This window comes from Lissotriton vulgaris, unplaced genomic scaffold (genome assembly GCF_964263255.1).
Source record: "Lissotriton vulgaris unplaced genomic scaffold, aLisVul1.2 SCAFFOLD_1747, whole genome shotgun sequence".
Taxonomy (NCBI): domain Eukaryota; kingdom Metazoa; phylum Chordata; class Amphibia; order Caudata; family Salamandridae; genus Lissotriton; species Lissotriton vulgaris.
Genome location: NW_028241884.1, coordinates 395,013 through 411,344, shown reverse-complemented (window position 1 = coordinate 411,344; position 16,332 = coordinate 395,013). Strand labels below are relative to the sequence as shown.

At 45.4% G+C, this 16,332-nt stretch overlaps 1 protein-coding gene across 1 annotated transcript in view; it reads right to left on the bottom strand.

Annotated features, from left to right (window-relative positions):
- Positions 1-2,590: 2,590 nt before the first annotated feature.
- LOC147669868 (NACHT, LRR and PYD domains-containing protein 3-like) overlaps positions 2,591-16,332 on the bottom strand; it is a 316,105-nt gene continuing 302,363 nt past the window's right edge. The window contains exons 5-6 of the mRNA XM_086948188.1: positions 2,910-3,080; positions 2,591-2,669 (exon numbers count right to left, since the gene is read on the bottom strand). Of these exons, the coding sequence (XP_086804314.1) occupies positions 2,591-2,669; positions 2,910-3,080 (250 nt within the window). The remainder of the gene's footprint in view (positions 2,670-2,909; positions 3,081-16,332) is intronic.

The following is a 16,332-nucleotide window of genomic DNA, read 5'->3' as shown; positions in this document are numbered from 1 at the left end:
GATCTAAGATCGGCTTATCACCAGATCACACTTACTGATGAATCCAAGTGTCTAACGTCTTTTATTACTCCTCATGGTCTTTTTCAGTATAACAGGATGCCGTTTGGTTTAGCCTCAGCTGCCTCAGTTTTCCAAAGGGTCATGTACAACATTTTTAGGGATCTAGATCATTGTGTGAAATGTTTCCAAGATGACATTTTAATTTTTTCAGGTACTGTGGAGGACCATATGTGTCATTTACGATCTGTCTGTGAAAAACTAAGGAATAGTGGTTTAACCTTGAAAGCTAGCAAGTGCAAGTTGTTTCAATCTTCAGTTGAATATTTGGGACACACATTATCAGGTGATGGAGTAGTGCCGAAAAGATCAAATGTGGATGGTATCAGTAATGCCCCACCGCCTACTAACAAAGACCAATTATTATCATTTGCAGGAATGTGTGAATATTATAGTAAATTTGTAAATAACTTTGCCACCAAAATGGAGCCTTTGAGGAAGCTTTTGAGACATGGGAATTCTTTTGTTTGGGAAGAGGAACAACAGGTAGCTTTTGAACACATCAAGTCTGATATTTTGCATGCTCCAACACTTAGACCTTTCTGCCTGAATAAGTTGTGTGTCATCACAGTGGATGCCAGTATGTATGGTCTTGGGTCTGTCTTGTCCCAAAAGGCTGGCAAAGATGAGTGGAATGTGTGTTTTGCGTCCCGTACCCTCAATGATACAGAACGTAGGTATGCGGTCATCGAAAAAGAGCTTTTAGCTTGTGTGTGGGCCATTGAGCACTTCAGGAATTTCATTTGGGGTAATAAGTTTGTGCTGAGAACCGATCACAAACCACTAGTTAACATTTTATCCCCAGGTGGAGGTTGGAATGCCACGGCTCGCATTTCCAGACTTACTTCACGACTCCAAGAATATTCTTTCACTCCGGAGTATGTCCCAGGGAAAAGAAATGTGGTGGCAGACTTCTTGTCTCGTCATCCATCTCCGGTTTCTGAGTGCAAGAGTTTGAATGACACTGATGTTGTCACTTGTTTGCAGGATGTTCTATCTACTGATTTCATTGAGATTTCTGAAGATTTATGGAAAACTGCTGATGCACAAGATCTTACTTTACAAAATATAAAAAAATTCATTTTAGAAGGTTGGCCTGATAAAAAATTGTTAAAGGAAAATTTTATGCCATTTTTCAATATTTCAACTGAGCTTGAGTTGGAGAATGATTTAGTTTTTAAATCAGGTAAATGTGTTCCACCTTTTGATATACAGAACCTGATTCTAGATCTTGCACATAAAACACATCCAGGTATGTCTGCCATGAAAAGATTGATTAGGAATTATTTCTGGTGGCCATCTTTGGATCGTTTAGTTGAACACAAGGTCAGAGAGTGTGCTGTGTGTGTAGGGAATGACAAAATGTTGAAAGTTAACGTTCCCCCTTTGAAAACGACCCCTTGGCCCACATTACCTTGGAAAAAACTTGCCTTTGACATTTCTGGCCCATTTATGTGTCTTCCCTCTGATTCCCGTTATGCTCTTGTGTTAGTGGATTACCACTCAAAATGGCCAGAAGTCAAATTTGTTTCTTCCACTTCCACAAATGTTGTTATAGAATTTTTCAAGGAAGTTTTTTCTAGAGAGGGTTGTCCGTCCATTCTGGTCACGGATAATGGCGTGCAACTCACTTCTCTAGAAATGGAGACTTTTCTCAAATTACATTCTATCAAGCACAATACTGTCTCTTTTTATGAACCACATGAAAATGGTTTGGTGGAGCGTTTTAATAGAGTTTTAAAAGCTTTTATATCTGAGGTCTGTAAGTCTAGGTCAGATTGGAAGACTTTTTTAAGAGAAAAGTTGTGGTGTTACAGAATTACTCCTCATTCAACCACTGAAGTCAGCCCTTTTCGTTTGCTTAAAGGACGTGATCCTGTTTCTACCATTTGTCCTTGGTGGTTCAGGGATAAATGTCTCAACAAGTCATTTTCACAAGACTTGGTTGAACAAGCACCTCAGAAGGTTGAAAACAAACAACAAAAAAGCAAATTGTGGTATGACAAAAAGTGGAACGTGAAATCTCCTGATTTTTCTGTGGGAGATGTGGTGAGGATCAAGAGACCTGGCATTCTTTCAAAATGTTCGAATAAGTTTGGTAAGCCAATGAAACTGGTAAAGGTTTTTAGTAATAGTGTCATTACCCAGGATGGCAGATTATGGAACTTTAAGCGGGTTGCAAAGTGTCCCACTGTGCAACAAACTTCCATTTCCGCTGTTCCCAAGCATACCAGCAGTTCCATCGCTTCAAGGGTAAGATTATCCAATCGTCCTAGATCATTGCCTGTAAGGTTTCATGACTATGTTTCTTAACACTTAATCTTTCTTTTTATGGAAGGGAGATGTGTTACATTTTATCCTCACTGTTTTCTTCTGTACCTTTAAATCCTACTTGTTTTCCTTTAAGTGTTCTTAGAACACTACTGTGTCCTTGGCTACAGGTCAGTTGCACTGTTCCTGTGGACCAAGAGACTGCTGTTCGTGTTGCTGTGCTGCTCAATAAACCAACCTACCTTTCCACCTGTTCCAGTGGTTATTTAACAGAGTTGTTGGTGCGAAGGGCAGCGGCCAGAGCTGCACAGGAAGCACTGGTTATCTCACAGTTACTCAGGCTAAGAAGGTACGAGAAAGGGATTTGTTACTCCAAGCTTTAAAAACAAGATAAAAATAACCAGAACAGCAGCTGTCATGACCCAGTGCTCTCTGATCTGAGGTGCACAAGAAGCACTTTAACCCTCCCACTGTCACCTGGTTTCAGTCCTGATCTTGTTGGAACACAGGGCAGCATCCACTCCTAGTTTTACACTGAAATGCTTGGTACATACAGAAAAGCCCTCCCCCCTGCTCCTTACCAGATCTTCTGCAGCCGGGAGTCTGGTTCCTTCAGGGCGTCACAGATCAGGGACACACCTGCGTCACCCAGGTTATTGCCACCCAAGTCCAGGTCCAGCAAAGAGCGGCTGGAGCGAAGGATGGCGGCCAGAGCTGCACAGGAAGCACCGGTTAGCCCACAGCCCCTGAGGCTAAGAAGGTGCGATAAAGAGAAAGTGACAGAATTAAAACATTAATAATTCTAATGATTTATTATTCAAATTATTAAGACCTAGGTATAAATAACCAGAACAGCAGCTGTCATGGCCCAGTACTCTCTGATCTTAGGTGCACAAAAAACACTTTAACTCCTCCCACTGTCACCTGGCTGGTCAGTCAAGGGCTGTCAAACATTCTCCTTTAGTAGTGAGAAAAGTAGGTGAATGAGGGCCATTGAAAAGACATCCTCTTTGTTACACAGCCGGGTACAGTACGCATCCTTGGTGTATACATACTGGATCACAGAGGGCAGCTCACCCAGAGACACTGAAACATAATGGAGCACAGCACACAATAAAAAACAACAACTGAAGGGCATCACTACATGAACTTCCCTGAATGTAGGTGTGAACTCAGTGCTCTTACACATGCAAGACTTATCTCTTTCGCACTCCTAAAAGGGGCCTTTCCAATTCCAAAGATGGGCGATGCTTCCTTGCTGTACCTGGCCTTGCAGAGAGTCATCCTCATGGAGTCGGTTCATGGAGCCGACCCCAGCACCGCAAACACTGCTGAATAGTCAGACTCGGAAGACAAAGACAAAGCCTGCCAGTAACTTTTTTTCCTGAAATTAGGTGCCTGCTCATGTTTTGAATTTGAATTTAAAAGAATTTGTAAAGCGCACGTCTACCAAGCGGTTTCTTGGCGCTGGGGGGATGCTGCAAAACCAAGGGCGGGGGCGCAGAGGACTAGGATGGAAAAGCTTGTAGGAAAAGGAACGTTTTAAGGGCCCTTCGAAACTCCATGTAAGAAGGAGCGGATCTAATAGCAGGGGGAAGTGCGTTCCAGAAAGTGGGTTCCCGTAGTCTAGTCGCGATAAAACCATCGCCGTTAGAATCAATTTTAAAGCAGAAAAGGAAAAGAATCAGGAAATTTTCCGAATGGTGCGAAGGGTAGAAAAACAGGAGGAAACTACAGAACTAATCTGGGAGTGGAGTGTGAGGTGTTGGTCTAATGTGATCCCAATTTTTTTGACAGAGGACGACGGTGGCAGAGGGGGACCCAGGGAGAGAGGCCAAAAGGTGGGGGACGAGGGACTGTGACTGCCACCGGTAAGGACTTGCTCTGTCTTATCCGGGTTTAATTTCAGATGATTGTGGTTCATCAAATCCCGGATGAACAGCATGACAGATTGAAAGTTATAGACAGTAGCTGGGGAGTGAGAGAGATTGAAAATGAGCTGGAGGTCGTCGGCATAGTTATACACTGTGACCTCCATCTCCTGTAGTGCAGAAATAAGGGGGAAGATGTACATATTAAACAATAAGGGGGAATGGGACGATCCTTGAGGAACACCGCACTGCACCTTGCACGGAGGAGCAGAAAAATCGACAAGGTGGACGGCCTGGGTGCGGTCACTCAAGAAGGAGCTGAGCCAGGCCAACACTGGGCCCCCTATGCCCGCCGCCTTGACACGGGAGAGAAGAATAGAGTGATCAACCGTGTCAAAGGCGGCGGACAGGTCTAAAAGAATGAGGGCCTGAGGGGTGTTGGAGTCCAGCCCTTCCCTGAGTTTGTCTATGACAGAAACAACCAACTTCTCGGTGGAGTGCCGAGGGCGGTAGCCCGCCTGGCACGGTGCAAGGTAGCCGCTGTCTTCCACAAAGGATCTGAGCTCCCTGGTGACGTAGGACTCAAGGACCTTACCGAAGAAGGGAAGGAGGGAGATAGGGCAATAGTTTGATGGGGAAGAGGGATCGGCCCCAGGCTTTTTTAGGATGGGAATGATGGTGGCCGCTTTATAAGGGGCAGGGATGGTGCCCAGTCTATGGGAGTCGTTAAGAAGGGTAAGGGGGGGCAGATAGCAATCTGAAAAGATCTTACGTAGAACGTGAGCCGGACAAGGGTCGGCGGGGGATCCTGACTTGACGCAGGCTAACAAGGGGAGAAGGGTTTCTTTGGTCAATGGTGGTATGACGGTCAGGCCGGACTTATTAGGTGGCGGCAGGAAGTCACAAAAGGTGGGGGAAGAGGGGATATGTTGGCCTTGATAAGTGCGACTTTCTCAATGAAAAAATCATTGAGAGAGTCGCAGAGAAGCTGGGAGAGGGGGGTTTGGAAAATGTCCTGTCAGAGGAGGCCAGCTCGTGAACTGTAGCAAAGATTTCTCTTGGCTGGCTCTCGGCTGCGAGAATCCTCCCCGAGAAGTATTCGGTCTTAGCGTGGAGGATATCTCTTTTATATTCATTAAGAATGGAAATATAATGAAGTTTGAGAGTGGGACAGTAGGCAAGCCTCCAGGCTCGCTCTGCTTGGCGCACTTCAAGTTTTTTTGCTTTAAGGCCAGGAGTAAACCACTTGTTAGCATGATGGGCCCTTCTGATTGTGACACACTTCATGGGGGCCACTTGGTCACAGGCCCTCGAGAGCCAGCTGTCCAGGGTGGATGTTTAAGATGGTAAGGTAAGGCCTACTAAGTCAGGACAGGTGGCTGACAAGGAGTCACAAAGGGAAGGGATATCTGCTCTGCTCCAGTTCCTGGCCCAGGTGTTTTTGGGGAAGGAAGGTTTTTTTTTGCCAGGCTGAGGTCCAGGAAAAAAGAAATCAGGAAGTGGTCGGACCACACACAGGGTGCAACAGTAGGGGTGGTGACTGGGATTTTGAGGGTCCAAATTTGGTTCAACGTGTGGCCTCGGGAGTGAGTAGGGATATGAACTTGAGAAACAAAATTAAGACTAAGAAGGAGCTGGGTAGAATCTCTGGACATGGCGTCTTCTGCCGGGTCGTTGGGCCAAAAGTTAAAGTCCCCTAGAACCAAAACAGATGCGTTGTTGACTACCAGTGTGGCAAGTAGGTCTTGGATGGCTGGGATAAAACATGGGCTGGGCTGGGGTGGGCGATAGATTAACACACACGTGATGGAGGTCTGAAAAGAAGCGGAGCGCACGACTAGGTAGTCGGCCGCTGGTATGGGAGGGGAAGGATGTGCCTGGAAATGAAAACCGGTTTGGGCAATCAGGGCGACCCCACCCCCCGTCTTCCCCTCCGGCCGATCAGCGGGGAGGATGAAGTAGGGGGGAGGAAGAGCTGCTAATCCACTAGGTAATGAGTCTGTACGGAGCCATGTCTCCATCAGGAACAAGAGGTCTGGTTTATGCGAATCCAAGAAATTAAACAGTTCAAGCTGATGCTTGACCGCCGACCTGGTGTTCAGAAGAAAAGCCGAGATAGTAGGTGTAGGGTTGGAGGGGGGAGGAGATTGGGAAAGGACAGGAGAGGGGGGAGAGAAAGAAGACAGGAAGGCAGGAAGAACACATGAGGGCCTACCTCGAGCCAAGCCAAGTTCTGTGACCCATGTGAGGGAGGCTGGCTGAAGTGGCCAGGGAGCCTGATAAGAGCAAATTTTTGTGCAGAGTAGGAGACAAAACGGACATAGTGAGTTGCCCCTAGCCCCGGCCGGCCACGGACGGGCGCAGACGGGCTTGCCTTTGGCGCGCCTGCTGCACGCGTCCGCTGCACATGCGCATGAGGGGGGCTTAAGAAGGTCAGAGGCGCAGGAGACTAGAGCGCTGACCTGGGAGAAGGCTCCAAGATGGCGACCGACAACCCCGTCAGCCCTCCGATCAATCGGCACTCAGCCGTGTTGGACCGGGGCTAGGGGAGCGGGAGCCAGACAAGAAAAACACAGGATAAAAATATGGCGAGAGTGCAATTTTTAAAATAAGGTTTTCCCTGGGGGGTTTGTTCTGTGTCCCCCATTACAGTCCTCTTGGGTCTCCCCATGAAGTGCAGAGACGAGGAGTTGAGGGGACAGCACCAGGGCATGGTGAGCCATGGAGAGACACCCCCACTGCTGATGACAACATAGGGATTGTTACTGTTAATGCCAGATTGATTCTTATTCTGTACACGTGTCCGGGGTCCTAGGGTGGTGAAGGGTCTCCAAGGAGAGAGGAACTTATGTTTTCACATTTGTGTGATAGTTTGACCGCGGACCAGGTCACCCCCTGTGTTCTAGAACAAGATTTGATTTGATTGGATTTCATTTATATATTTGTAAAGCACGACAAATGCCCATGGGAATCTTGGCACTGGAAAATGGTAGATTGCAAGGTACAGGCGGGAATCCAGGAAGATTAGTTGTTAAAGAGCCAGGATTTTAATGCCTTTCTGAAGGGCCAGAGTGATGGACTGCTTTTGATGGAAATGGGGAGCTCGTTCCAGATCATAGCTGTCTGCAAAAAATTTGTATGGGCTGACCTCAGGCTTCTGGCCGGTTCTTACCATTTCAGGTGCGTCCTCAGAAAGTAAGGCCCTAGACCCTGTAAAGCTTTGTAGGCTAGACATTGAGATTTAAACTCAATCCTTTTTTTCATCAGGATCCAATGAAGGGCTCTTAACCCCTTGGCCGTGGGCGTCATTCCCCTGCTGTGCTAGGGGGCGGTGGGGCGCACATAGCGCCCCGGTGCTCGTGACGAGCTCAGCTCGTCATGAGCCACGGTGGCCGTGTGCTCATGACGAGCTGAGCTCGTCATGGCCACACCTGTTTCCGTGGAACGCTCGCACAGCAGGGGAATTTGCCCCACGTGTGAGCGTTGGAGCCATTATGATGAGCTCAGCTCTTCATGAGCACACTGCAACCGTGGCTCATGACACGCTGAGGTCGTCATGAGCATGGGAGGGGTTAAACCATGAGAGACTGACTTAAACCTAGGAATGTCTCGTACCAATCTGGCTGCAGCATTCTGCAAACACTGTAGTCTTAGTAGATGCTGGGATTGAATTCCCATGTATAGTGCATTCCCATAGTCCAATCTCGAAAGTGCCAATGCTGTGACCAGAGTTTTAATTGCATTAGGAGAATGAATGGGCGCATTTTACTAATCATTTTTAGAATAAACGAGAAGGTGGAGGAGAGCTTGTTAATCTGATTACTAAATGTTAGTTTGTCATCAAAGATGACTCCAAGGTTTATGACACAGGGTGCTGGGGTAGGGCAATCTCCCAAATTGGCAGGCCACCACCTGGGCGAACAACAGGTTGTGTCAGCGACCAGTTGCAAGACCTCGGTCTTTCCACCATTCAATTTCAAGCAGTTAGACTGCATCCATTGGTTGACCTGTGACATACAGCTCTTAAACCAGTCGGCGATCTCCTCCACGTTGCTGCTTGAAAGTGACACCACCAACTGAGTGTCAAACTGCCATATAATCAAGGCAAGAGGTGCCACATATACATTAAATATCGTGGGGCTCAGAGATGAGCCCGGAGGAACCCCACAAGGCAGTATGAAAGGCTGGGATGAGAAGGCTCCAATTCTACGGAGAAGGTTCTGTCGGAAAGATAGGACAATAACAGGGAGAGGGCAGAATCTCGGATCCCCAACTCTGCTAGTCTACCGGCCAGAATTTCATGGTTCACTGTGTCAAAGGCTGCTGATAGGTCTAACAAAATTAAGGCTGCCTTGCCCACTGACTCCAGTTTTGTCATGAGTTCTGCTGCTGCCATAACCAAAGCTGTCTCCGTTCCATGTCCTTCCCGGAACCCACATTGTGAGAGGTCCAAAAGGGTCCTTGAGGAAATATGTGCTGTAAGTTGTGCATTTATTTATTTATTTAATGTGGGTTTGTATAGCGCTATAATCGACTCCCGAAGGAGTATCTCTGCGCTCAATCAACAGAAGAGAAGTAAAAATCCTAAGGTCCTGGAAAGTTACTAGGTCTGAAACAGGAAAGTTTTTAACAGTTTCTTAAAAGCAAAGTGATCCGTACACAACCTTAGAGTGGCAGGGAGTTTGTTCCACAGACAGGGGCCAAGATAGGAGAGGGCCTTTCCTCCCAGTCTTGCCCTTCTGATAGGGGGAACTTGAAGAAGGGATTGATTGCTGGAGCGAAGAGCACGCCCTGGGTTCGTAAGGAACAAACTTCTCCGCCAAATACGTGGGGCCCAGATTTTGAAGACTCTTATGAATAACACAATAAGTTTTGAATTTAATTCGTTGGCGAATAGGCAGCCAGTGGAGCTTTTCCAAAAGGGGGCGCGATGACAATCTGGGTGGAGCATTCAGGACTAACCTCGCAGCAGTGTTCTGGACCACCTGAAGTCTGCTAAGTAAGCTATCATTCGCTGAAATCAACAGCCCATTGCAATAATCCAGCACTGAGCACTAAGGCTTGTACAAGAGTTTTCTTGGTAGAGTCCGGAAGAAGTGGAAAAACTCTTCGGAGTAATCCGATAACATGAAAACAAGAGCCAGCTGTTTGGTTCCTCCATCCAGACGACTACATTGCATTGAGAAGTTTCTCAAGTACTTTTGCGGGGAACGGGATCCTAGAAACAGGACGATAGCTTCTGGGGTCCTTTTGATCAAGATTAGATTTTTTTTAAAAGAGGAAGAAGTGAGGCTATCTTCCAAGAGTCTGGAAAGATGCCTGCCTGAATTATCTTATTGAACAACAACCTTAGGGATTTGCTTAATATTTCCAGAACACATGAAATACGATCGGTGGGCGGGGGTCTGTTGGGGCTCCTAATTTAGAGGTTTTTACCACCTGAATGATTTGTTCTAGTGTGGGGTAGGAAAAGGAGAAAACTAGAATAGTGGCCCTGGGATCAAAAGCTTTCGGAGCAATCTTAGAAACTAAGCAAACACTGTCTCTAAAGGAATTATAAACAGTCTCAACCTAACTGACCTAGTAGATTGCAAAATTTGGCACTACTTTCTGTCTGAGCCATTATTGGTAATTTAGTTAAGTTCTTAGCTATGGAAAATAGCTCCCTGCAGGAATTCCCTGCCTCACGGATCTTTGTCATAAAGTATTTACAATGTTCCTCTACAATCATTTTCTTGTAGGCTGCCAAAGCTCGTGAATACTTGGCTTTCTCCTCCAGACCATACTTTACTCTCAATTTTCTTTCTAGCCTCCTACATACTTGTTTTTGTGCTCTAAGATTAAGTGAGAACCATGGTTTAGAAGGACTTTTACGCCGAGAAAGGCAACTCTTTGTGGGGGCTAGGCTATCCACTGCTGACAGAATCCTAAAGGCTAACCTATATCCAGAGGTGTTAATATCTGCTGAAAGGTCTGGGGTGGTGCTTGACAGTAAAGATTGAATGGTCGATATTGGCCCAGTGACGACGGGTAACCGAGACATATGTATTTACGACTGTCGAGGAATTCTGTAAACAATATTGCTTTATGGTAAGACCAAGGAAAAAGGATCACTTCTAATACTTTAAACAACGATTTTGAAGTGAAAATCCCATTTAGGGTATGTCCAGCAGCTTGAGTGTTGTGCTTGATGATTTGCGTTAATGAGAAATTAGCCATTGAGTCAACTAATAAGGCTGTGTCATAATCGGCCAACTTTTCTAGGTGAGAATTAAAATCTCCTAGTATCGTGAAATCAGATGCCTCTAAGCTAGATTAGAGGAAGGTGCTGATAGTATTCAAGAAAGAAGTCTGTGCTCCTGGTGGCCTATGTAGGAAAAGGGCTTTCAGTGTTTAATTGTTATTCAATGAGATCTGGAAAGTAAAGGTTTCAACAGTCTTCTCTAAGGATGATAGCTAATCCACCCCCCGTTTCTTAGCTCTATCTGCTCTGATGATAGTAGTGCTAATGCCTGATCACGATTATGTTTCAGCCCAGACCGTGTGTTGATCAACATAGCCTGAAAGGTTTTGGATACTTTTTTGTGTGCTGGTTTTTGTATGGGTGCAAGAGCCTTAACTTTGCAGAAACTCATCTGTAAATTATAGTGCGGGCACTGATTGGGCTCCTTTTGAGAATTGATTTGTGGGCAACTAGTGTTACTAAAGTTTGTATTCAGCCTAAGTATTTCATCCATTGTGTAGGTGATCAATTTTGTTTCAAAGGGGAAAATGAACAGGGGTTCTGGCTCTAGGCGCGGTCCAGGTGCGGAAAGGCACGGACGGGCTTGCCTTTGGCATGCTCGCTGCGTGTGTGCGCTTCATCATCGTGCTTTATAGAGTGTGCGATGGTGAAGACAAGCCCGCACCTTGCCCGGAAGTGTCTGATCAGCCGGGAAGTAAGAAAAAAAAGTCAAAAACCTAGAGAGACGCCCTCCGCACAAATGGCACTTGCCGCGACGGACCAGGTTGAAAATAGAAGAAGAAGAAGCAGGGATGTCAGTCAGCCCAGGAAGAGGAAAACGACCAAGCCCCTGATAACGACCCAACTCCCAATAGCGGTGCGTTAGAGGCGAGGTGAGGAATGTACAGTGAGAAGTGGTGTAAGATTGTTTTAAAACACAAATCATATAAAATGCAGGTAAAACAATGGCCCGTCAAAGATTTAACACCACATTGACCATTAATGTTCTGGCATTGTTGATGAAGCACATCTCACCACTGGCCTTCTCTCCACTCTTCCTATGGCATAGACAGCCTCTCTGATATCAATGCCTCTAATCCATCCACTACCCTTCACTTCTCATTTCTCTCCCAACCTGTTGTGTTTACTTATTTACTGTACCATGTGATGTGCCAGCACGCGTCTCGTGCTGGTTGTATTATGACGTCAGCGTGTTCTTATCTGGAACGCTGACAAGGGTTATGACAGTTGGGGGGTGACAGTTACTGGAGGGCGCTTGGCAGTAAGACGTGCTAAGGTGCCAGTGTGCTTATGAATAAAGCCTCTTACCAATTTACCTGTTGTCCGGGTCATCTCGACAATTTGGTGACGGTACGGGATTACTGACACCGTGACAAACCCACAAGTGGTCTGCTGTTCCACTTTCTTTCTATCAGAAGACGTCTTCAACTGCCGAGTTTTGCCATTCTCGTTTCCCTTCTGCATGTCACCTTGGTGTTGCCAGCACTTCCGCCAGTGGTTTATTGTGGAACCTTCAGGGAATTACTGCTGCGTGAATTTTCTTCACAACCAGTGTGGTTGTTTCATCTGTGGAGGCAAGTTCCACACGGCGGCTGGTCGGGTGTCCTGCATTCAGAGGCCGGCCTTCCCTCCAAGCAGTGGGTCACACAGAGCGCTTTGCACCGATTGTTAAGCCAGTGAGTGTTGCTTCTGCTGACCAGCTGGGAGGGGGGATTCTGCAAGCTGTCGGAGTTTCCACATTTTTGCTGTCGGATACACGTGTGGTGGTGGTGTCACCTGAAGGGAATCCGGTTGTTTCGTGGCCTGGCATGTGAGGACATTTCTTTGTGGTTTCACTGAGAACGCATTCTTGTCAAGGTTTTCGTCAACGCTTCACCTCAAGCTCACTGCGCATTCTTGTCATGACGAGTGATGACGTCAGTGGAACACACGTAAATCGATGTCTGGCGGCCATTTTTGAATGGGAATTTCAACCTCTGTGTGTTTCCAGCTACGGTGACACGCAAACCTATTTTTTTCAGTATCTCGAAAAGCGCATTTCCTCCGATACAGTTCTAACGCATCTTCAACGGTGACACGCACACCTGTTATGGCATATTTGAGCATATCTACATTGGATATCTACATTTGAGCGTGTCTACTACTACGGTGACACGCACACCTCCTGGTGGCTTGTTGAGGCGTGTCTACTACTACGGTGCCACGCACACCTCTGTTTGCAAACATAAAGCGTGTCTCCAACAACGGTGGCACGCACACCAATTTATTTATTACATCCTGGCAAATGTCTGCGTGTTTTCTGCAACTGTAACACGCACATTAGTGCTTTTAAATAACATCCATTGAGGAATTGGCCAGTTTGATTTGGAGTGTGTCTCCAACAGTCCCACGCAAGTCTATACATTTTTTGAGATTTACAGGGTGCTACCATACGTGTTACTTGGGGGGTTACACGCACATTTTGAGCACCATCCTGTACACTATTTACAAGAGCAGGGTGTCAGAAGTTCCTTGCTGTTTTGTCCCATTTGTGCTTGCCTGCGGTGAAACGCACACCTTTGGATAAGTTTATTCTATACTTTGTTACTGTACCTTTCCTTCTTCATTTACAACTATGGCTTCAGGAAATGTGTGGAATCTGTCTCCCCCACTGCCCTTCATTCCTTCAACAGGTGATGATGCACTTAAGTGGGAAGAGTGGCGAGAATACTTTGAGAACTACATGTCCACTTTCGAGGATAAAGAAGAATTGACTCCTGAAAAGAAGAAAAAAATTCTCCTTTATTGTTTAGGTGCCAAACCTATGAAAATTTACAATCGTATTAACAAAAAACCTAGAGTAGGTGATGTATATACGATCGCATTGGAAGATTTAACTATGTATTTCAAGCCTACTATTTCTATCTCAGTTAACAGGTTTAAGTTTTTTCAACGTAAACAGGGGCCAGAAGAGTCAGTTGAAGATTATGTGGCTGCGTTGAAAAACTTGGCGCTTACTTGCAGGTTTGGGGCATTACATGATGAATTAGTTCGCGACCAAGTTGTCATGAGGTCCTCTAATAAACATGTTCAGGAGAAATTGTGGGCCAAAGGCGAATTGCCTTTAGAGGAAGTAGTGGAGATTGTTAAATGTATGGAGCTGACTGGAAGATGTGCCAAAGCTGTGTTGAAGGAAGAAAATGTTTCCACTATTGCAAAAGTAATAGCTTCTAAAAATGCTAACTGCAAACCCCGTGCTAGTTATGTTAAAAAAAAAGATTCAAGGTAAACTTTCTGATGATAGGAAATGTTTTAGGTGTGGTAGCAGATACCATTTGGCAAATGACAAATCCTGTCCTGCTTTGAGGCAAAAGTGTTCAAATTGTGGGGGAGTTGGGCATTTTGTTGCAATGCGTCTGAAGAAACAGAAAGAAGGAAGAAATGTAAAAGCAATTTTTTGATGAACACAATGATAGTATCTCTTCGGATGAGGATGATATGAATTTATTTGTGTTGAATGTTGAGGATGGAGGGAGCAAAAGGAAGAAACCTATTTGTCACATGAATATTGGTGGGGTGGACATTTCAATAGTAGCTGATTCAGGTTCACCTTATACCATCGTTAACGAAATGGTGTGGTTGGAAAAATGTGTCCCTGTTATAGGCAGGAAGTTACAAAGTCCTGACATTTTTCCTAAATCTTTCACATACGACCCTATCGAAATGTTGGGTTTCAGAGAGTTACAATTTCAGTTTAAGTCTCGTCAAATGCTAGGAAAACTGTACATCTCCAAGATTGGTCCGTCTGTATTAGGATGGATCGATCAAGGAGAATTAGGAATAATTCTGGATCCTAATAGCCCTGATCCTGTTCTGATTTTACAAACTGAGGAAGAGTGTAACAATTTCTTTATGAAAAGATATCCCAAGGCGTTTTCCGAGAAAGTTGGAAAACTAGGAGATTTTGCTCATGAGATCAAACTCAAAGGAAATGCGGTCCCTTCCATACACAAATCTAGGAACATATCGTTTTCCATTATTGGTGAAGTAGAAGATGAATTGAAGAGGTTACAAAAAAAGGGTATTATTGAACCGGTAGAATCAGCTGAGTGGGTTTCGCCCTTGGATATCGCGAAGAAATCCAATGGCAAACTCCATCTATGTGTTGATCTACGCGATCTCAATAAGAACATCGTGGTTGACCAATTTCCTTTGCCGAAATTTAGTGAGATGCTTTCCCACACTAATGGAGCAAAGTGGTTTTCCACAATTGATCTGAGCTCAGCCTACCACCAAGTGGCTTTGCATCCCAGAAGTAGGAGCCTCACTACGTTTGTAACGCCTTTGGGATGTTTTAGGTTTAAGAGGGTACCTTTCGGACTGGCTTCGGCTGTGGCCATGTTCCAAAGGTTAATGAGCACACTCTTTAAGGAAGAGAAGAATCTCTTAATTTTTCAGGATGACATCATGGTAACGGGCACCACCAGAAGAGAACATGACGAGAAACTGAACAGAGTCTTGGGGGTACTGGAACACCATGGCCTTACAGCCGATTTGCGTAAGTGCAAATTTGCTACAAATAAGGTTACTTATTTGGGACACGAAATTGATGGCAGTGGCACAAAAACAAAGAAAGCCATTAGGGAAGCTCCCTCACCCAAGAGCAAGGAGGAAGTTAGGGCTTTCTTAGGCCTTTTGGAATTTTATGCCAAATTTGTGCATCATTTTTCTGCAAAGACCTTTCACTTAAGAGAACTTATCAAACAAAAAAGCAAATTCGAATGGGGTTCCACGTGTGAAGAATCCTTTATAAGGATTAAGGAAGATATCTGCAATGCCCCATCCCTCCAAGGGTTCAATCCTCGTTCCACAGCGTGGTCACCACAGATGCAAGTAATACAGGGCTGGGAGCTGTACTGTCACAGATAACTGAGGAAGGAAAGGAGGTGACTGTAGCCTTTGCCTCGCAATCGATCACACCCACAGAAGAAAGGTATTCTGTGATTGAGAGGGAGGCACTGGCGTGTGCTTGGGGTTTAGATCATTTTAGGCAGTACATTTGGGGTTACAAGTTCACCCTAAGAAGTGATCATAAACCTCTAATTAAGGTACTTTCTACAAAGGGTCTCCAAATTGCATCCCCCCGCTTAGCTCGCATCTCCATGAAGCTGCTAGAGTTCAACTATGAGGTTGAGTACCTTCCTGGAATTAAAAATAAGGTTGCAGACTGTCTAAGTCGTTTACCTTTACCCAACACTGATGGGGAAGTCTCGGACATTGATACTTTTTGCATAGCCAACATTGTAGATGAGATACCTTGTATTTCTGGGGCAGATTGGTCTGCAGCTACGGAGGAAGACGCTGTACTTCTTGAAGTAAAAAAATATATAAGAGCTGGTTGGGCGGTAAAGAAAAGAGTTCCTGGACATTTACATTCATTTTAGGAACTTAAGGATGAACTGTCTGTGGAAGGAGATTTGGTACTAAGGAATGGCAAGGTCGTTCCTCCCAAGTGTTTACATGCTAAACTTCTAGAGATTTGTCATGAGGGTCACCTGGGGATAGGTAAAACCAAGAGTAGAGTCAGAAACTCGTACTGGTGGCCCGGGTATGACATCGAAATTGAAAGGAGTGTCAGGAATTGTGTGACATGTGAGAATTCGGACAAATCTAAACACACATTGAGACCACCCCTTCAATCCCTTTCTTGTCCATCCATGCCCTGGGTCAGACTAGGGATTGACATTTGTGGACCCATTTGGGGAACACGATGAACTATTGTACCTTATTGTGTTGGTAGACCATTTTTCGAAGTGGCCGGAAGTAGAAGTGGTCCAGAGTGCGGAGGCCAAAAGTGTGGTAGGATTATTACGCAAGTTATTCCTTAGAGAGGGCCTCCCAAATTGTATA